Consider the following 20232-nt stretch of genomic DNA (forward strand, 5'->3'; position numbering starts at 1 on the left):
ATTAAGATTGCGCCCGAGGTTAGAAACCGGACGTAGTAAAATCCCAATCGAAGGAGTTGAATAACTCATTGGACTCAACGGACCATGGAAACGTACTCAAGGCGTCTTTGTCCAGCTCCAGATCCTGCAGTGTACCGGAGTCCAACTCGCCGTCAGACACCACTTGGTCAAGGATGGCCACGCAGCGGGCTGACAACGAATCCCCAACAAGCCGTTCGCGGAAGGTGGTTCGGGCCAAGCGAACATCCTCATACCAGATCGCAGTCTCCTCAGCGCGCGGGAAGCTGATGATGCAGAGGGTTATTACTAGTGCCGCGTGGAAAAGGAAGTACCTGTAACCCGATTAGCTTAGACATTGATATGAAGGGTCCAATTTAGATGCTTACGTCGCGTACCAACCCTCAAGTCTATTCAAGTCCTGTGTTGCATACTGATGTATCGAAACCACCGTAGAATGCGCAGCTTCGAGACAAATTCGCTTACAGTCCTCTTGGCTTGACTGCATGGCTAGGTCTGGGATCTGACCTCGCTCAGAGATGGCTCGGCGCAACAATATCTGTCGGAAGATGATGATCTTGAGATTCCAGAACCTCCACCACAGCCGAGAGCGAGCGAATGAATACCACGGAGCCGTCGACCTGGGCGCATGCGAAAGCTGGAAATATGTCGGAACTGTGTGTGTCCACGCATCCATGGAAGCGTTCAAAGCGAGCGCGGCCTCCGCAGAGAGCCCGGGCTCGGCTAGTAGTTTGTTTGAGATGTGGTTCGTCTGTAGGTGAAAACTACTCTGTACTCCGAGAGAGGAGTATATAGTCGGTTCGTCAACCTCAGTGGGCAGCGTTGTGGTTTGTGGAGTAAGTGACTAGCATGGGTCAGTTTCGCGACGGCTATACAAACTTCGCTGGACGGTCATACCTCGTCGTGGATGTTCAGCACAGGATGGACATCCATAGTCTCTTGGTCAGGCAACATGATCGCGCGACCGAATGTCGTCGAAGCTCCACTGTCGAAGATGTAGAGACCCCACCATACTCGACGTCTCGTCTCGCGCTCTATCAGGGTGATGTTCCAGTGAGGAAGTTCTCTGTGGAGGGCTAGACTGAGCGCTGTGCGAACGCCGAGGCCCAACAGATTCCATCCTGTATTTGGGCTATTGCGCTTCTGACTAAGGTTGCTCAGAAGTATGAGCGCTTGTACAGAAGTCAGGCTGGCAGCTTCAAACACAGACTCTTCCTGACCCAAGGTCAAGGCCCGGCGGTATAGGTAGTCTTCCAGCCCAATTTGATCGTTATTCAACGACCACGCGCCAAGTGCTATGATCGCATGAGAAAGCATGTTCCACGACTTTTTTGAGGGCCGCGGGACGACTTCATGGTACTGCGCCCGGAATGTTGCTTCGTGAACAAATGGATAGACCACGTGGTAGTTGGCAAAGTAGGCATCAATCAAGCTCGACGACAGCTGTGTTGTGAGGGCTGCATGCGAGATGTGCGATGATGCCAATACGTTTCGAAAGGAAGCGGATGGGGTGGCCACACTCTGTTGAGGCCGGGGAACAGACTGGTGCAGAAAGCCGGCCCAGTCAAGCAAACATCGAAGAAAAACGACCCCAGAAGTCGAGCCTAGATAGTTTCAGTCACGCGTTTTGCTCTTCGACTGAAGCAACTGACCCAAATAACCTACACCAGTAGGCTCGACTGACAGGGCGGCCATGCCATCAGTCAGCCCATCGACATTGACGTCTTCTTCTTGCCAATTGAAGCCATCGACATTGTTGGGTACAGCTTCAGGTAACGCAGGCTCATGTGTGCTTGAGTGGGTGCTGCCCTGGGGGCTTGGTGCTACTTCTGGCGTCTGAGACTGGATGATGACGGATCGTGCAGAGCCAGCCACATTTGGAGCTGATAACAAGTCTTCAATATCAACTCCAGGTAGCAACTGCGTGACCAGAGACTCCAGACTGTGCAGTCGCTTCTCTACACCCGTGAGATATGCCCGTGTCAAGGGTGATCTAGCGACTTTGCCACTGTAATGGCAGTGCGAGCCGCTATGGGCGCAGGAAGTGCATATTGGCGCATCTTTCGAACACTTTAGCTTCTTCGCGCGACAACGATCGCATGAGAGAGCATCGCGTGGTCTTCGGTGCTCCATGCATGGAGCTTCTCTAGTGTGCAGAGGTGGGGGCGGGATGCGGATGCAGAAGCATCGCCGCCCACCTTGGAGTGCAGCTCGCGCGCTGATCTATGCCGAAATCGGCCCGAAAGGCCGCGCACCTCTCGCGTCCTCGACTCCTGAACAACAGATCATCGACTCCGTTGGAAGCAGCAGGCACCACACCCGCTCTTCGTCTTCGTCTGAGATACTGTCGGAATATGCAGTGCGACTACTTGCGAAGTCTGCAAAATCACCGCCGCATGTACTACATCCACTACAGCACAGAGAAGGATCACAGTGCCGCGGAAATATGATGCATCCTCTATTGCAAGCTATTTCTGATTCGCATAGGCATCCGAATGTACTCGCCGCAAAGATGCAGCTACATACGATTTGGGAGACAGTTTGCGCAGCTCCAGACTGGCTACGAGGACCTATCCCCGCCAACAGTTGATGAACTAATCATCGCTAAGGTCCGCCGTCTCCAACCTCTCGACCAAATGCCAAAGCCAATCCTCGAAGTGACTCTTACCAAATTCTCTACCTCTTGGAGCATCGTACTTGTTAGACCTCCACCTGCTCGACAACGATCCAAAGTCTGCGTGAGAGGCTGGGCTGTCTATCAGGGCCTTCATCTCTTGTGCATTCTCCCCATCTTCGCCCACACAGATGAGCAACGCCTTGTACGCCCTCTCAGCGAATACAATTGCTCGCGCTTCATCACTATGGAAGAGACTAAGCTGTACCGCATAACAATAGATATCCGCCTCCGGGACTTTGGCAGCACCTTTAAACTCCTGGAAACCATCAGTATGGAGCTTGCAGTCTCACTAGGCAAAACACGTACCTTGTTCAAGAGTTCGACTATCTTCCGAAGGTCGAAGAATGCCTCTTCAGGCTTGGACATTGCGCGATCTGCTTCAGCAAATGTGTCCTGGAGACGAGAGATTTCTTCACGACGCGCGTCGCTAGCATTGCGATGAGTAGCTGAGAGCGAGCAGATTGCGCACGAACAGTCGAACCCGAAGTGCTTCTTCAGGTAAGCTTGGCGAACACTGGCACTTCCAGAGTCGGTGTAGCAGATACTTATCTCTTCTCCAGCGCGGAGATCGCGAGTGACATGGATCGTCTGCATCCCCATAGAGTCATTCCAGTTGTAATGACTATTGGGAAGGCAGCTGTGATTGATGAAGCTGATGGTAGGGAATATTGCAATAGCAGACAAGTTGCTGCCGCAAGCCATTGAGTTTGTTTTGAAGATGCCGCCGAGGACGTACTTGCCAGTGTAGCTATTGTGAAGTGAGAAGTATTGTCGCTGCTGATCCTTGTCCAGGGCCTTTAGATCTCGTGCAAGTCGAGCCTCCAGTTGCTCTTTGGACATGTTGTTAGGTATCATGAGCAGCGGTTTCTCGGAGAGGATACGGGTGCCTTCAGGAATGTCGGAGCGAGCTACCAGGCCTCTGCCTTTTCCGGGGATCTTTCGAACATCGTAGAGTGAGGAACTCATTGTATGGGATGCGGCAGTAGTGAAACTAATTGCAGCAGTTCAGTATATCTTTTGCGACCGCTGACGCGAAAGCAAACTTTCGTAATTATAACGCTCTTGTGTTGTTTTGGCAAAGACTTCACTGCGCCCGCTGTGTGGTGAACGAGGGCAAGAGAAGGGTAGGGGTCTAGAAGAAATGCATTGTGAGTGAGTGAGCTTTTCTACACCAGCTAAGCCAAACCAGAATCTCATCACGTTGTCAAGCCGGTCTATCACCTTGCAGACCCACTGTTTGCTCTCTCACCATGGTATCAACATTGTAACACGTATGCTGGTATTTCTCACACCTTCAGGTTCGCGAATCAACCTGATCACGACCGCCAGAGCCAATCCTCAAACTCCGTCTCGTCCCGATTTCTGGGAGCCGCAGTCTTGTTAGTCCTCCATCGCTTGGATACTCCAAAGTTGCGGTGTGTATTCGGGTTTTCCTGGAAGTCCTTCATCTTGCGTGTCTCCGGGCTATCGTCCCCCTCGCAAAAGAGCCGAGCGTCGTATGCTCTTCCCGCAAAGACGCTAGCACGAGCTTGATCGCCATGGGTAATGGCGACCTGGAACGCATCGTAGTACAGTCTTGCATCCAGAATCGTGACGCATTTGAACTCCTCGTTCAGGACACGTACCATTTCTCGGCAGTCTGCTAAGACCTTGACCTAAATGACACGCACGTGAGTTAGCAAATGTCTTCCTAGATATTATCGAGCCAGTTCAAAGATTTTGGCTAGCCTTAGTTGCTGTACGTACTACAGTGCATCAGTGGTTGTAAACACGAGTAGGGGTGTCCAGGGGAAGGTACCTGGGCTGTTCATGACGCGGCTCGGGTCACCGATGTCTTCATCGAGTTGCGCGATGCGGGTGCGGCGAGTATCACTCTTTTGTCTTTCCTCAAGTGGAAGCGAGCAGAGACTGCAGTCGCAATCAAACCCGAACGAGCCTCTGAGCTTAGCGCGTCGCGCCTGATAAGTCTCAGGATCTTTATAACAGATTGTGATCTCTTCTCCCGCTTTGATGTCTCGAAGGGCGTGTATGGTCTCGCTGCTTATCGTGTCGTTCCAGCTATGGTGGGAGTTGGAGTCGCAAGAGTGATTGATCAGGCAGATGGTTGGATACACGCCACCGATCGGCGAGCCTGGTCCACATGGTAAAGCATTCGTCTTGAAGATACCAGAGAAGATGTTGCTACTGGGATGGTTGTTGTGAAGACCGAGGTACTGGCGTTGTTGGTCCTTGGAGAGAGATTTCACTTTCGCCAACACAGCATTATCGATCAAGTTCGCTGCGGAGACTAGAGTGAACAACGGTTTCTCACACAGAATACGAGTCCCCTCCGGTATATCGGCGCACGCGACAAGGCCGTTTCCCTTTCCCGGGATCGATCGCTTTTCGTAGAGCGGCGACGTCGTTTCGTCCGCGTGGGATGAAGGTGTATCGTGAGACATGTCGAATGGATTACCAAGGTACGAGGATAGAATTGGATACTTCCGGGGTTTAGAAGACTTTATAGAATATGATTGCTATCATTTAAGTAGGCAGGCTTGCAATCTGTGATAAGCAAACGGGGCAAGCCGTCGCGCTTTGACCTCTTATGTGAGTGACTGCCTGCGCTGCTGTGTAACCTCGACTATGCAGTCTCAAATATTGGCTGCTGCATGCAGAATGAAACGCGCATATTGCATGCATGAGTATACACTGCATCTTTTGATCACGTATAACGACTGGATACTTAGGTAGGCGCTGAGGAATTTACAACAAGTCATTGCAAGCCAGAGATGTTCGCCGTTCATGGGCGATTGCACGTTCGCGTTTGTTTCGGGTCTTGTAGCAAGAGACTACCTGAGCTCCAATCAACATAGCAATGTGTCTCGTAGTTAGATGTGGAGAGCTTTAGGGCTTTGATTTTGGGGATGTACTGTGCTCTGCAACTGCCAATCACGAGAAAAGTAGGGTAGCATCACATCAGCCTTGGCAGCCTGATCCGGCGCGACCTCATACCAAAAGCTTGTATCTACGCATCAGACAATGGGGAGCGTAGCCTTCATTATTGGACTTTTTACATTTACGAAGCGCCAAGTATTGGGATATGCACCACAACTTACAAGTCTCTCTCACATCTTGGGCAGCATTCCATCGACAGGTGGCTTGTTGGCGTAATAACAAACGCGAGATCGCCGGATCTGTCAGGAGGACTCGCACCAGAAACAAAGGATCGCGGCTCGGACGGGCACCGTAACGAAACGAATTTTGGTTCGAACGTGGATCCTGAAAGCCCAGTCATTACCCTGTCCCAGGAAAGTGCAGTGGACCCTGAGCACTCTTAACCTTGAACCACCCCTCCATTCTCAGGATTACCGCAACACATTCATTACTTGGAATGCCCAACATCTGAGCGTTTGCGACCAGCGATCACGTCATATCTCCTACTACAACACTCACCTTCCACCCCACCCTATTACTACCCTTGATACCTTCCTCAATCATCCCGTCGGCTTGGAAGCACCGTTATTGCCAACATGTTCATCTTATTTACCCTTTTCGCCTCCGCACTCCTCTTGTCGACTACCTTTGTAGTCGCTCAAGGTGTCGGTCCCGACTTCACACCCGGTCGCTGTTCCTTTGACGCCGTCGTCACTCAGGATTGCTGGGACGACCGCGCCAACACTTACGTCGACCTCTCACCCATTTATGATGGCGCTGGCAACCAGTTTATGGAGCAAACCGACTTCATTGACTTGACCGATGGAGAGACGCTCACGGGCGTGGTTGCTGGAAAGAAACTGAAGATTAGATATGAGAGGGACAGTATCGGATGTGTGTATTATCGCGGCCCACTGGAATTCCAAAAGTACTGACGCAAGATAGTCATCTACGGCGACGCTGAATGGCCTAACCAGAATGGAGACAGCGAGTTCAACTGCACCACTAAGCCGTGGGACAACCTGCCGCTGGATTGCAACGATAGTGACCGCAATCATCGAGTTAGTTCTCAAGATACTCTTCTGCTTACTCCCACTGATAACTATTGAAGTCTCAAGCCCTGACCTGCGAATTCGACTGCACAAAGCCCGAGTCAGACTTCACCGTGAAGCGCGCGCGCTCCGAGGCGCTCCCCGAGATGCTTTCGATGCCACCCAGTCCAGCCGCTACCAACTCGACCTCTGCGAACTACGCCCCAGGGTTCTGCTCCTTCAAACTGCAACTATTCCAGCAGTGTCTTCACACGCCCGCAGAAGGCTGGCACAACCAGATGCTTGGCATGCTTTACAGCGTCGAAGACAACAACCGTAAATCCGTCATCACGTACCCTGAGGGAACCGGTCGTATCGACAAGAGTGCTGTGAGGCTGTTAGGCATGGGCGGCCTGATTGTGTTCTACAGGTCGGAAGACAAACAGATGTACTTTGCGTTTGAGCCGAAGGGTGGCTACTGGAGCACTCTGACCACCAATACCCCCGATGCGATGGGCATGTGCTCTTGGAACCCGTGGACGCGCGGCGAGACTGACTGTGATGAGAATCACCAGAACGATCACCCGAGGGTAAGTGATCCTGGGAGTCCTTGATGGTACGATGACTAACGGCGTTGTAGCTTTCGGACATGACCTGTGGGTTCTGGTGCTAGAGAACCCGGGATGAAGCCAGCGATGGCACATTGGAAGGATGCACCATTGGCGTCATGTTGACATTGACCGAGATGGCTGTCTGGATACATTGCGTGGCCAAAGGGTGTTAGAGGATATGTTGAAGGTACCCGTCTTCCGGCTTAACAGGTGCTAAGCGTGCTGGCGTTGCAGCTATCCACATGTCCAGCTCAAATATAATTCTGCTTTCTGTTAAAGGCCTGTAGCCATCCTTCCTACCTGGTACATGCTTATGCAATTGTGCGCTAGTAGAAGCTATGGCATGTCATCGAGACGCGACCTCGGGCTGTTCGTGACGCGTGAGTAGTGACAATATACATCCCAGCCTCCAACCGTGCCAGATCGAGACACGGACAAAGACGACGGATATGACGTTCGTGGTCTCCGCTCACTGCCCATTGGTCGGATTGGGTGCTGTGCCACGCGCAGAGTGCACGAGCATATCACATGCCGCGAGCAGCAGGTACAGCCAGGACGCATCGGTCGCCCTGACGTAAGCAGCGGATTGCACGGCCACACTCAACGCGTGACCCGGCAGTGGATCGTGAGGTACCCGAGGGACTCTGCGACTGTTACGTGGTGTTGTGGTTCAAGATTGGAGGAGCGGACACGCCATTCCGTAATAGCCAAAGCCCCCGCGCTCGTGACCCGCTCCCGAGTCCTTCGACGCCTCAGTACCGTAAGCTCAAGTCGACGATAACAAATAGCAGAATTACGCGGAGTCATACACGAAGACCTTCCTGTAGGCGTTACCGTTGCGCACACTTGCAGCATATTGTATGCAGGTACCGTCTCGCTGGATTGAGGAGCCTCGGCGGTATTCCAGCCCTTATCAGAGCCAAAGTCCGCCAGCTCTCAGCCGGTGCAAGCCGACCGTAATCCACCACCACCATGTCGACGGCGGGCTCCAACGCTTCTCCACCGCCGCGCACGCAGAATGCCCAGCACACGCGCACCTACCAGGCCTGCATCCCGTGCAGACGCAGGAAGGTGCGATGCGGTACGTTGACGCTGTACATTGCTTATCGCGCAATTGCTGATATCTCCAGATCTTGGCCCGGTAGATAACCCACACGACCCGCCCTGCGTGCGATGCAGGAGGGAGAGTAAGGAGTGCTTCTTCTCTGCGACACGCCGGAAGCGCAAGGCCGACGGCGAGGACGACTATGACGAGGTCGACGACTACGAGCTGCGCAATGGCCGGAAGCGCCAGCGCTCAGATGGCCTGCCGGAGCCTCTGATCACCACGACGACCAACCCGGCGTACATATCGCAGCCTCTGACCCCAGGCGGCTCCATCGGACGATACGAACCGCTGCGACGGCCGAACACGTCGGGCGGCCACCAGCCCACGCCCAACGAGGAAGAGGACCAGAAGGTGAACAACGAGACGGTCGCGACGCTGCAGGCGGGCGAGGTCTACAGCGGCCACGATGCGCTGAACCTGCTGTTCGAGGCGGCGGGCATGAACAACCACCACCGCACCGGAAGCAGCTCGAGCATGCAGCGACCGACCCTCGGCAGCACACCAGGCTCGCAGACCAACTTCGCAAGCCCCCGGCCCAACACATCCCATGCGCGCGCCAACTCGCGCGCCACCGTCGAGCCCTCGGTCGATCCGGCTATACAGCAGCCCATGCTGCCCGACCCTCCCAACGAAGCTGCCTTCGCCGACGCCGTGAGAGCCTGGTCAAAGTTCCGCTTTGTGCGCGCAGGATGGCTCACGGCAAAAGAGGCAATCGCATACATCGACTACTTCTACGCCTTCCTATCGCCGCTCACACCAATCGTCGTGCCCGACTACCGCGACCATGCCTTTCACGCGAAGCTGCTTAAGGAGGAGCCTATGCTGGTCATCACCCTACTGACCATCTCGGCGAGGTATTCTCAACCCAGCGGCTCGAGCGGTGTTGGCGCAACATCTCGGTCATACCTCATCCACGAGAAGCTATGGAAGTACCTGCAGGGCATGATAGATCGCATGATCTTCGGACAAGAGCAGTTCGGCGGCGGCTTCTGTGGCGCAGGCCAGCAGCCTGGATCCGACGTGAATCCTCTGTCGCGGAAGGGCCTTCGTACACTTGGCACTGTCGAGAGTCTGATGCTACTTACCGAATGGCATCCTCGCGCGCTGCACTTCCCTCCTGGCGATGACGACGACGAACTCGTTCTCCCCGACGACCCCTACGAGGCAGGACCGAAAGCTGATATGTACAAAGGCGTGGGCGATAAGCGCATCGACAGTTGGCTGGAGCCGTGCTGGCGCAGTGACCGCATGTGCTGGATGCTGTTGGGCAACGCCATGACGCTCGCGTTCGAGATTGGTGTCTTCGACGAGACGAACGAGACCGAGTTCGAAGAGGCAAATCAGCACCTCTCGCATGCGACAGTGAAGGCCTATTACCGGAGGAAGAACCATCTCCGCGACCTGCTCATCATATACGTCACCCAGACCAGTGGCAGACTGGGTCTCACCTCTATGCTTCCCAAGCTTGAGCGGGATGAGAACCTAGTTGGCGGCCCATCGCCACTTGAGTTATACAAAGAGCGCATCAGTCGCATCAAGGCTCCTCCAGCGCAATTTGGTATGCGCTCAGATGGCCAGCGCCTTCCGCTCGAATCCATCGCTACGCAGGAACGCCATGCTGTTCAAGATCTTGTGCTCGACTTCTGGGCCCGCATTGCCAAGGTCATGGAGATGGGTAACCTGAAGTTGTTCTCCAATCGACGCAAGACCAGGGAGTTGCTCAAGTCAGGAGGCTACGAGGAGATGCTGAAGTTCTTTCAAGGGCCATTGGTGGAGTGGAGGAAATGTTTCGACCGAGCCCCTCAAGGTGAGATTGTCATTGAGCCGTTCTCACGTACTTTGTCTAACAGGTTCTAGTACCGGCGCAACTCCGCCATGTCCTCATCATCGAGTTTGAGTACACGCGTGTATATCTCAACTCGCTCGCTCTCCAGGCAGTGGTAGAACGCTGCACACATAACACTCCGCTACAGACACATGCTCAGCCCAACGGCATGAACGGACGCACTCCAAACAGCAACGGCAATGGCACCGGTAACGATGACGGCGGCGCTATTCCCTTTAGTACACTCGTCAAGTGGTACGCAAACGATCGCCACTACATCAACGAAGTCATCGATGCGTCACGCAACGTACTGAAAGTCGTGGTGGAGGGTCTGCATCCTGGTGGCTATCTACGGCATGCGCCAGTGCGCACGTTCTTCCGCATCGTCAGTGTGGCCATAATACTGCTCAAGACATTTGCGTTGGGTGCAACCGAAGAAGACGTGGCCGTCAGCCTTAGCCTGCTCAGCGACTCAGTTGATGCCCTACGAACGAGCATAGTCGACGATGTGCACGTCGGTAACCGTTTCGCTGACCTCGTCGAAACCCTGACCCACCGCATCCGTTCGCGCTTCGTGCGCCTTGCTGCCAACGGCTCGAGTGGCATATCCCGCGCTGGGAGCAAGAGCCCGAACCAAGCACCATTGATGCCTCCGCCCGCTCCACTGAACAACACCAACCACCTTGCACCGGCATACATGGGATCACAGCAAACGGGTTTTTCTGGTACTGGTACCAGCGTGCCCGGCTCCCCTAGCATGGGCCTCGGTGCAAGCGGTCGCGCGACACCTCTTTGGGGTATTTCAGCCGAACCCTACGACCCCAACAGCAACTCCATCAGCATCATGCCACCGCCTGGCAACTATCAGAACTACCAGAACAACAATACAAACAACAATAACTCGAACGGCAACAACAACACCAACTGGAGTCAGTGGGCGAATAGTGGTGCGAGCTGGGGCGCCGGTCAAGATCAGGATTGGCTTGCGCTGCCACTTGATCCTTTGCTGGATCAGTGGGGTGCGGAGATCAATCAGACGGCCATGGGACCGGATATCGGTGGTATGGACATGTTAGATATCCTTTTGAACATGGGCGGGCCACCGGGTAGTGCCTAGGCTATGTGTTCTGGGTCGTGCGGGCGGGAAGGATGATGCGTTTTGATACGAGGGGATATGTCAAGGTTTCATGGTAGGCTGGGATGCCACGATGTTACGAAAACTTCACGGAAATGGGGGTGGTTGTCTACATCTCTTGTTGATGACATGGTTATGGGAAGGGAAAGCATTCACACGCGACTATTCTGTGGGCCGCGGTTTCGAGCTGCTTTCCGCGTTTAACTTGTCTAGATGCTCGTTCTAGTGAGACACGTAGAACTTGAGAAAAGAAAAGCACGGTGTCTGCTTTTATCTGGCACATGAGATTCTTGTCGCGTACTAAACAACACATTCGTTCGTGACCCCACGAAAGCGACTCTACAGAACGTCATGTTGAGAGTCTTCCCACAGGCTCTTCAGTTTCCTGGCGAAGGGTCGGTTTGCTTCACGCCATGGAAAGCCCCGCCATATTTTTGACACGCATAGGCGTTGGTATCATCATTATTGGAAGTTACAGGCATAGTCAGGGCACTTTTACGAACGCCGAATCCGCACAGAAGGTCATAACATCCTGGATAAGAGGCTTCAGGCAGAGAACATTGACTGCTGGAAATGTGTTTAATGCCGTGAGCAATAGCACATTACTCTGAAAGAGAAACGTTTTTGGTAAATAGTTTCGGCGAACCATTCTGATATGACGAGTAGGATGGGTGATGTGGGTAGCGTAGTCGTAGCTGCTGTCGTCAGAACGGAAGATCATGTTAACTTCGTCTGCGTGTTTGGGTCGGGCCAGATCATCCGTAGTATGGGAGCACTGGATTCTCGGTCATCGGTCGATCCATCCCTTTTCTGAGAAGAGAGGCCCCAGACGCATGATAACAGGCGATACTGGTTTTCAGAAGAAGGAACAGGACATCAACAGCTCTTCCAGAGTATTTTGTGGAGAACAATAGAGGTGTGTAGATGGAGAGGTGAAGAGGGAGCTCAGCCGTGGGTTTTATACACTCGGTGCTTAGTGAGTTTGTTGAGTAAGAAGTCCAGGCCGAACAAAAGCCATGTGATGACTTGCCGCGTGATTTGGTAGTGGAGCATTTAGAGTACGGCAGGTATGAACACGGTCGAAAGAAGAGCCATGGGGGCTTTGTGTCTTTTAAGGTTGTTTTCAGAAACGACGAGAATTGCACATGGATCCTCTTTTGCGATCTTTTGGATTCTTTAGCGAGAGAAAAGACCAAAGGACATTTGGTCTTGTTGTTCGGATTTTGGAGTTTTGCATATGCAGAGAATGGAACCGGGAAAGAAAGCCGTACTCAAGAATGAGCTTTTGTAGTCCGACCCACCGTGTCATCGCCGCTAGAGCATGGTAATTTGCGCTTTTCATTGAGTGTGTCTGGAAGCATTTTGTAGGTATCGTACGAGCGAGGGTAGATTCAATGAGTGGGTTTTCTATGCGACAAGTTGTAGGTATGACCGCTCTTTTCCGCAACACACAACAATGTCATCTGCGCTTTTGTAGTCAAATTCCTGAGAAGTCGAAGGCACAGCGAACGCCATGTGTCTGACCTACAGGTTTTTGGTCAAGAGACACAAAACATGAGGTTCAGCGGCGGTGACTCAGAAAGAAACAGGACGCAGGACATGGAAGTTTCGAGCACCGATTTTGGTCTGACAATCCAGGAAATGATGAAGATGAGGAGGAGAAGATGAGGGATGGAAGACGGGTAGTATTTATATTCTCACTCTGACGCACGGTCTCTTTCATATGGATGATAGTCGTTCTCTGCTTTTCTTCGCAGATGTTATGAAGTAGAGCTCTCGATACGCATCAGCGATGAAACTGTCCATTTTGGTCGTGCTGTATACCTTAGAACGAGCGACAGGCGCGACAGCACATGAACAACATCTTCCAAGGTTGTGTGCTTTTGTTCTAGGCAACCCAGGGAAAGTCATGAACAGCTAACATCACGTTTTGAGAAAAGAGCGAAGATTATTACAGAGTCATAACAGCGCCATTGTGTTTTTGCCAAGTGAGTGAAAGGTGTCGCAGTGGTCTCCAGCTGAGGGATATATCTTTACGTCTCGTAGCCAAGGACCCGACACATTAAGTGTTCGCGTGTATTTTTTGAAGAAAGTGCAGAGCAGCGCAGCATCTTGTTATTGAGCCAGAATTTTGACGTGCCGACTCTGCAGAAGAGAGAAAGGACACAATAAACCGCGTAGGTCGCAGGTATTGCTCTTGACAGTGTGCAAAGTTCTTTTGTAGATGTATTCAGACTTCATAGTGCAGACGGGAAGAAGTGCAGCCATCGCGCAAGCCATATGACATTTTTATTGTCGGTCGATAACAACCGAAACACGACATCACATCGTTCGTTACCAATTTTGAACTCGTGGCACGCCTTAAAATCCCATCAGGCTGATTCCCTGATGTTTTTGGGAACCCAGACACCAGGCCCGCCATGGCGCAGATTTCGTTCTTTTTAGGTGTAAGAGAAACGAGGTCGAGGCAGACACATGACGGGGAAATAACAGCTTTTTGGAAAGAAGGCCTGAGAAGGCGCAGACATGCTTTCGCGTATCCTTTTGGATTTTGTACAATTTGTGTGTAGGAGAGAAAAGTGTGGAAGAACTCGGGGGACTTAATGTATGCTCTGGTGAAAAGTCACGTGCGCCTTATCGATTGAACGAGGATCCATCATATCGTTCGCCATGGTCGTTGCCATGGTCGCTTCAATTCATACTCTAAATCGCCCCGTGTTCCTTTCGAATCCTACAACACCAGACTATCTCTTCAACGTCTTCTGCTTTTCCGCATCAACAACCACCTTCTCACCCGCAACCCTCAATCCCTTTCTCCTCCTGACCTTATCTACGTATCGCTTAGCGACATTCTCTCGGTCCGCCAACTCACCCAAATCCTCGAGTTGATCTTCGGTGAATGGTACCCAGAAGGGGTCTTCGTCCAGCATCTCAAAGCCAGCGAAGCGCAATTGCGGGCTAGCAGAGCCAGAACTGCGTTTCCTGATCTCGTCGCTGAAGCCGAAAGATTCGGCGACGGGGAGAAGCGCGTTGATGGTGAAAGTCTGCGATCCAGTGGTAGATGCAGAGGAAGTAGAAGAGAGTGTTTCCGACAGGATGGTTCCGCGGCGGCGCGTCAAGACTGCGTAGACGCGACCGAGGACGTCGGTGGAGGCTTGAATCTCGCAGCTGTACATTGCGAGAAGCATGCGAGGTGACCAGTCTAGGAAGCCTTGGTGGATAGATGAGCGTACGGCTTTGATGACTTCACCTGTCAAGCGACCGCGGTCCTGTGCGCTCTCGTCGTCAGGAATGTTGAGTATGACGTCCTCAAGGAAGACGGCGATGCCCTGAACGGGCTCGGCGCAACAGGGGCCTTGCGCGGTGGCAAGCTGGAATGCGTATGAGATTGTAGAAGAGAAGGTGCGTGCGGAAATAGTGCGATCGGCGGGGTTGTCTGCATCGACGTCTGGGGATGTTGACTCACGGAGTCTGCAAAGAGTTAGCAATGAAGTGAAAACATAGACAGGGGTACGCACGCTCTACCACATATCCCATCCTTGGTTGCGTCGACGAGGATGTTCGGTCCTATTCTACGAGGGCCGAATGCTGTGATCTTCTCAATGACTTCAGTCCAGATTTCCTTCTGTCCCTTTGCCTCTGCGAACGCTTCCTTGAGCTGCTTCTTGAACTCCTCGAAACTCAGGCTCTGTCCGATTTCGCGCTGTTCTGCTTCTTGAATGCCATCGTCCTCGACGCCATGTACATGATGTGGAGCATGTTCTCCTTCGTCTTCGGCTCGTCGATCAGAGTACAGCTTCTTAATAGCACCTGCATTCTTCCCTAGGAATTCGGTGACGCTGGCTGGTAGTGGGCGGACTCGAAGGCGTACAGAAACGTGCTTGCTAGCTGTCTCGCCAACAACAGTTCCTCGTGGTAGGTTGGGGTCCTTTGGCGGGTTCATCTCTGTTGCAGCCACGATCGACTCTCGGTATGGTACGATGGGCTCACCAGCCTGGATCTCGCACTTGGCGAATCGCTCTTTGAGGTCCTTCAGGCATCGCTCAAGATGCAATTCACCGGCTGTCAAGATGACATGCTCTCCACTTGGCAACTGCTCATACTCTGCGCATGGGTCACTCTGAACGAGGAGCTTTAGACCCTTGATCATCTTGTCTAGATCGTAGGGGTTCTCGGGTTCGAGCGCAACACGCACAATAGGCTCTGAACCCATCTGAACGCCAGCAAGATTGAGCGATCCAGCAAGCTGAGAACATAGCGTGCCCGACTTCAAGATGTGACCCTCGAGCCCACCGATACCGAAAACGACACCAGCGGGGACAGTTGTGAGAGGTTCTAGGCCTCGCCCCATCATCAGATATAGCGCAGTGATCTTGACCTTCTGCGGCTCCGGAGCGGCGTGTGGGTTGGCTGGGGTAAACTTCGGGCCGAGGACGTAAACTTCATCGCCAACACTCAGAGTGCCGGAGAAGATACGTGCGAATCCGATGAGGTGCTCGGCTTCTACGTCCGGCTCTGGTGTCTCTTCGACAGGCGTCTCAGTCTCGCCGATGGCGGCAGAGCTCAGAGCGTCGGTGACACTACCAACATCAGCATCCTCGCCATTAGCGATAGCCTGCTGCCGGGCGATCTCTGCTCTCTTCTTTCGCCCCATCTCCCTGGCTTCTTCAGCCGTGAGCGCACCACCTCTTCGTTTGTTCTGTGGTAGTTCGCTGGAGGGTATGGAGATCATCTTGCTGACGTAGGCTACGACAGGATCGTCCTTGGAGGCCTTGAAACTAGTCATGGCGTCGCGCACTTCTGGTGCAACGTAGTCGGCGCCCGGAGAGCTGTCGATGAGTTCAGGCATGCGCTCGGATTGCGCTTTCGAGGGTGGGGGCAGGTATTCGGTGACGGAGACTAGTAAAGCGGTCGATAGCGGAAGCCAAGCTGCGAAGAGTGCCATTAGGAGTGCGCGCGGGTCGCGCGAGCGCATGATGTGTGCTGGAAGGTTAAGATTGAGCGATTTGGTAATCTTCTCAACCAAAGCAGGATCTCTGTAATGGAAGGTATAAGTATATTGCTATGATACATGCAGACAAATCACGAAAGGGAAGGAAATCCACGCACCCCTTCCCGTTGTTACCTCCTGTGGTGGCCTCGTATACGGCCCATACGTTGTCTAGGACGAGCTGAACGAACATGGGCTTGAGGTGGCGGCCCTTGAGATGCTTGGAGCTGAGTACGCGCTTCGTCTTGGGGTCTAGGTAGAAGTCGCCCCAGAGTACCTTTTCAAGAATGGAGCGCTTGATGCCTAATTTCTTCTCGTACAGGCTGGCGAACTGTCTTACCGTGAATGCCCAGCCGTCGATGGCGCTGCCGAAAATCACATTGTTTTTCTCTGGGGCGAAATATATGTCCTCGTCATCCTTTTCCTCGTACTCGGCGGGCGTGTTGGTGGTGTCTATGCTGTCGCCGTTCTCTAGTATGGATGAGGATCGTGTGTCAGTCTTCTCAGCTGCAGCATTTAGTCTCTCTTCCATCTTCTCGCGCCATCGGAGGTCATCTTCCATGCGCTCGCCTTGGTAGAAGCTGCCCATGACGGCGTTTACCTGTTCGAGCAGTTTGCTCAGATGTGTATATGCCTCTCCAGGGCTCATCTTCAGTTCTGTGATTAGCCTGTCCATCTTGTTGATGACGAGCAAGGGCTTCAGCTTCTCTATCCATGTCTGTCGCAGGACTGTGACAGTCTGACTACACACGCCTTCGACGGCGTCTACGAGCACGACAGCGCCATCGCAGAGACGTGATGCTGTAGAGACCTCGTAACTGAAGTCTATGTGTCCGGGCGAGTCTATGAGGTTGATCAAAAATTCCTTTTGCTCTGGCTGTGCTTCGGGCGCAGACCGTCGCAGCAGGGAAAAGTATAGCGAGATGGCAGACGACTCCATGGTGATGCCGCGCAGCTGCTCGTCGGGTCTCGAGTCGAGGTAGCGAATCTTGCCGGCGAGTTTGGGGGAGATGATGCCGTTGGTGGCGATGAGGGCGTCGGTGAGGGACGTCTTGCCATGGTCCTGCTGCATTCAGCACATGTCGCCGTCACGCGGACAGTCAACGTACCACGTGAGCGAGGATGCAAATGTTCCTGATACCATCAGCCGCCTGCTGCAGCGACACCAGCTTGTCGCTCGGAACGACGGGCATCCTGGGCGAGCGTGGTCGAGACTCGGAGCTAAAACTGCTGAGGCGGTTGTCGTGTTTCGCGTGTCGATGTGACCCAGTCGGGCGCGGGCAAGGCCGTTTCGCTGCAGATCAGAGGCGCGCAGGCCAAAAAGGGCAAATTGGAGGGGTGGAGGGGATGCAGCAGTGGTTGAGGTTACAGATTCGTTGTGTGGTTTGGGATGGGCGTTGAAGATTTGGATGAAACAGAGGCGCTACCACCCCGCCGCGTCACTATGGCTCATGGGCAAGCTGCACCCTGACATCAGACCCTGCTGACGGCGACAGACGCCCAACGGCCACCCTGCGGTCGCGTCGCATCGCGTGCGTGTTAGTCGTGGGATCATCGTCGCCGGTCTTTTGCTTGACCTCACCACTGCGACTCGGGCCTTGGTGCTGGCCACGTCCTTATAGCCTGTGCGCCTGCCGTTGCTGGTGTGGTTCGTGCCTGCCCCATGCCCATGCATCGCCCCTGTCGCCCTTGCCGATCTTGAATAACAGTTTGGATATAACGACCGCGCTCGAGCACCGCAACGCCCCTATAGCCTCCCGCCTGCCTGCCTTCACCCATACGTACCACTATCGACCCCGCCTGCCTGTCCGTGAATGTGACTCCCACCGCCGACATGGCAGCGACATTGGACGGCCAGCACACGCCCGCCAAACCCGTGGCCATCCGCTCTGCTGGCATGAAGCTGGACCCGCCCCATATACAGAACCTCAAGATTGCGAATGCCAGCGTCGACATCATGTCGCCCGTCAACCAGAACGGCTGCTTCGAGTTCGACCGCATCATCAAGGCCGGCACCGTCGTGAAGCGCACGCGCAAGACAAAGGCACGCATGCACGCACGCTGCCGACAGGCACGCCATGACGTCTACTAACACGTGCACAGCAATGGAAGCCCGTCTACCTCGTCCTGCGCCCCAACTGCCTCTCCATCTACAAGGACAAGGACGAGACGAAGCTGCGCCACCAGATCAACCTCGCCGAGATCACGGCCGTCGCGCGCCAGAGAGACTCGAAGAAGAAGATGGAGCATGTCTTTGGCATCTTCTCGCCCGCCCGCAACTACCACCTCGGCGCAACCACCGACAAGGACGCCCAGGAGTGGGTGCACCTCATACGCACCGAGGCGCGCATCGGCGAGCACGAGGCCGAGATGACTGTCATGAGCCCGACCACCGGCAGGAAGACATTTTCAGGCTTCGGTCGCGCGGCCAGAGAAAACATCGTCTCCAGCTCCTCCGAGACAGAGCCGAGGCCCTCGAGCTCCATCGCCCCAGAGCACATGCACAGCGCCCGCCGTCCCTCGCAAGCCCTCAACTACTCCGGCGGCGAGCGCGGCTCCATCTCCGACTTCGACTTCTCCGACACCAACCAAGCCTCCGCCCAGTCTCTCCCGCGCACGCCGCAGACACAGCGCAATGCAAGCCAGCAGAGCAACATCGGCGCCACCCCCACCAACGAGCGCGTAGTCTACCACGGCTGGCTATATGTCCTCAAGTCCAAAGGCGGCGTGCGCCAGTGGAAGAAGATCTGGGTGGTTCTGCGGCCAAAGTGCCTTGCCTTTTACAAAAACGACGACGAATACTCCGCGACCCATATCATTCCCTTTTCCAGCATCATCGATGCTGTCGACATAGACCCAGTCTCGCGAAGCAAGCAGTACTGCATGCAGGTCATATCTGAGGAGAAGAACTACAAATTCTGCGCTTCCAATGAAGACTCGCTGGCCAAATGGCTTGGCGCATTCAAGAGCTTGCTGGTTAAGAAGAAGGAGTTACCACAGACACGCATACAGCAGGCGACCCCTACCGCCATCAACACGCAGCAGCTACCCCAATCGTCCTTACCGTCACCCATCGCGCCAGCTCAGCAGCCTCTCACAATCAGATGACCACCGCTCAACATACCCGACACTCACTCTGACAACAATTGTACATACGCTGGCACACGTATACCCTCACCAACCGACCTTCCACCGCCACCACTAATCGCGCAAACATTCTCTAACTCTATCTCCTTACGATACCATCACGATTTACGACTTAGCCTTACCGCCGCCCATTGACGGGGCCCTTTGATACCAGTTGGATACTTTTGCTCGACGATATTGGATATTGCAGCATGTTCCTTCGCAGATTGTTTCCTTTGTCCAGACTTGCCTCATCTTGTCGTCAACAATAGTAGCCTTTGTAATATGATTGTCGCCCTTGATCCGGGCTTGAATTCAAATCTTATAGCTATGTTTGATGACTTCATGATCTTCTGTGCAATATGACGACTGCTACAACTTGTGACTGTTGGATTTACGATTAGACTGATGGAGAACACATGTTCGAGGCATGGCGGGACGGCGCGCTTGCCCCTTTTGCGGCCAATCAGGATGGCACGATAGCTGACCAAATCAGACGCTAGGCTGGAGGCGAGCTGAACCCCGGAGAGGCTGAGGTCTTCATCTGCCTGCATGCACATACTAGCGTCTGACTCTCACTCTTCCTTCAGTTCAGCCTTTGGCCCCCACACATCATGTCTGCCTTACTTTCGTCTCGTCCCCTCTCCCATGCCGTCGCAACTCCGCTCGCCAGCTCCCAGATCACCCATCTATGGAGGGCCAAACGCAAGATTCGGAAGCCACGCCGCATCTCCCACGTCCCCCACGTCAGTATCAGGCTGAGGTGCGCGAAGCTTCCATTGATGAGCTTGCGCA

The 20232-nt window shown here is 53.8% G+C and overlaps 6 protein-coding genes across 6 annotated transcripts; 2 read left to right on the top strand and 4 right to left on the bottom strand.

Annotated features, from left to right (window-relative positions):
- Positions 1-19: 19 nt before the first annotated feature.
- On the bottom strand, positions 20-972 carry J4E86_002262 (uncharacterized protein; the record flags this gene model as incomplete). Its single annotated transcript, XM_051442822.1, has 3 exons — positions 20-332; positions 387-862; positions 916-972. The coding sequence occupies 3 exons, from the start codon at positions 970-972 to the stop codon at positions 20-22; spliced, it is 846 nt and encodes a 281-aa protein (XP_051306410.1).
- A 1640-nt stretch (positions 973-2612) lies between these two features.
- J4E86_002263 (uncharacterized protein) lies at positions 2613-3661 on the bottom strand (the record flags this gene model as incomplete). Its single annotated transcript, XM_051442823.1, has 2 exons — positions 2613-2951; positions 3002-3661. The coding sequence occupies 2 exons, from the start codon at positions 3659-3661 to the stop codon at positions 2613-2615; spliced, it is 999 nt and encodes a 332-aa protein (XP_051306411.1).
- A 350-nt stretch (positions 3662-4011) lies between these two features.
- Positions 4012-5136, bottom strand: J4E86_002264 (uncharacterized protein; the record flags this gene model as incomplete). The annotated part of the gene is made up of 2 exons (XM_051442824.1): positions 4012-4337; positions 4494-5136. The coding sequence occupies 2 exons, from the start codon at positions 5134-5136 to the stop codon at positions 4012-4014; spliced, it is 969 nt and encodes a 322-aa protein (XP_051306412.1).
- Positions 5137-6207: 1071 nt separating this feature from the next.
- J4E86_002265 (uncharacterized protein) lies at positions 6208-11303 on the top strand (the record flags this gene model as incomplete). The annotated part of the gene is made up of 7 exons (XM_051442825.1): positions 6208-6505; positions 6557-6672; positions 6723-7232; positions 7283-7298; positions 8298-8324; positions 8384-10168; positions 10219-11303. 7 exons carry the CDS (start codon positions 6208-6210, stop codon positions 11301-11303), a joined length of 3837 nt encoding a protein of 1278 aa, XP_051306413.1.
- Positions 11304-14065: 2762 nt separating this feature from the next.
- Positions 14066-17504, bottom strand: J4E86_002266 (uncharacterized protein; the record flags this gene model as incomplete). The annotated part of the gene is made up of 4 exons (XM_051442826.1): positions 14066-14792; positions 14840-16357; positions 16431-17374; positions 17421-17504. The coding sequence occupies 4 exons, from the start codon at positions 17502-17504 to the stop codon at positions 14066-14068; spliced, it is 3273 nt and encodes a 1090-aa protein (XP_051306414.1).
- Positions 17505-18145: 641 nt separating this feature from the next.
- Positions 18146-19419, top strand: J4E86_002267 (uncharacterized protein; the record flags this gene model as incomplete). The annotated part of the gene is made up of 2 exons (XM_051442827.1): positions 18146-18355; positions 18415-19419. The coding sequence occupies 2 exons, from the start codon at positions 18146-18148 to the stop codon at positions 19417-19419; spliced, it is 1215 nt and encodes a 404-aa protein (XP_051306415.1).
- Positions 19420-20232: the final 813 nt, after the last annotated feature.

The sequence above is a fragment of the Alternaria arbusti genome (assembly GCF_024043155.1).
Source record: "Alternaria arbusti strain BMP 1465 chromosome Unknown scaffold_2, whole genome shotgun sequence".
In the NCBI taxonomy this organism is placed as follows: domain Eukaryota; kingdom Fungi; phylum Ascomycota; class Dothideomycetes; order Pleosporales; family Pleosporaceae; genus Alternaria; species Alternaria arbusti.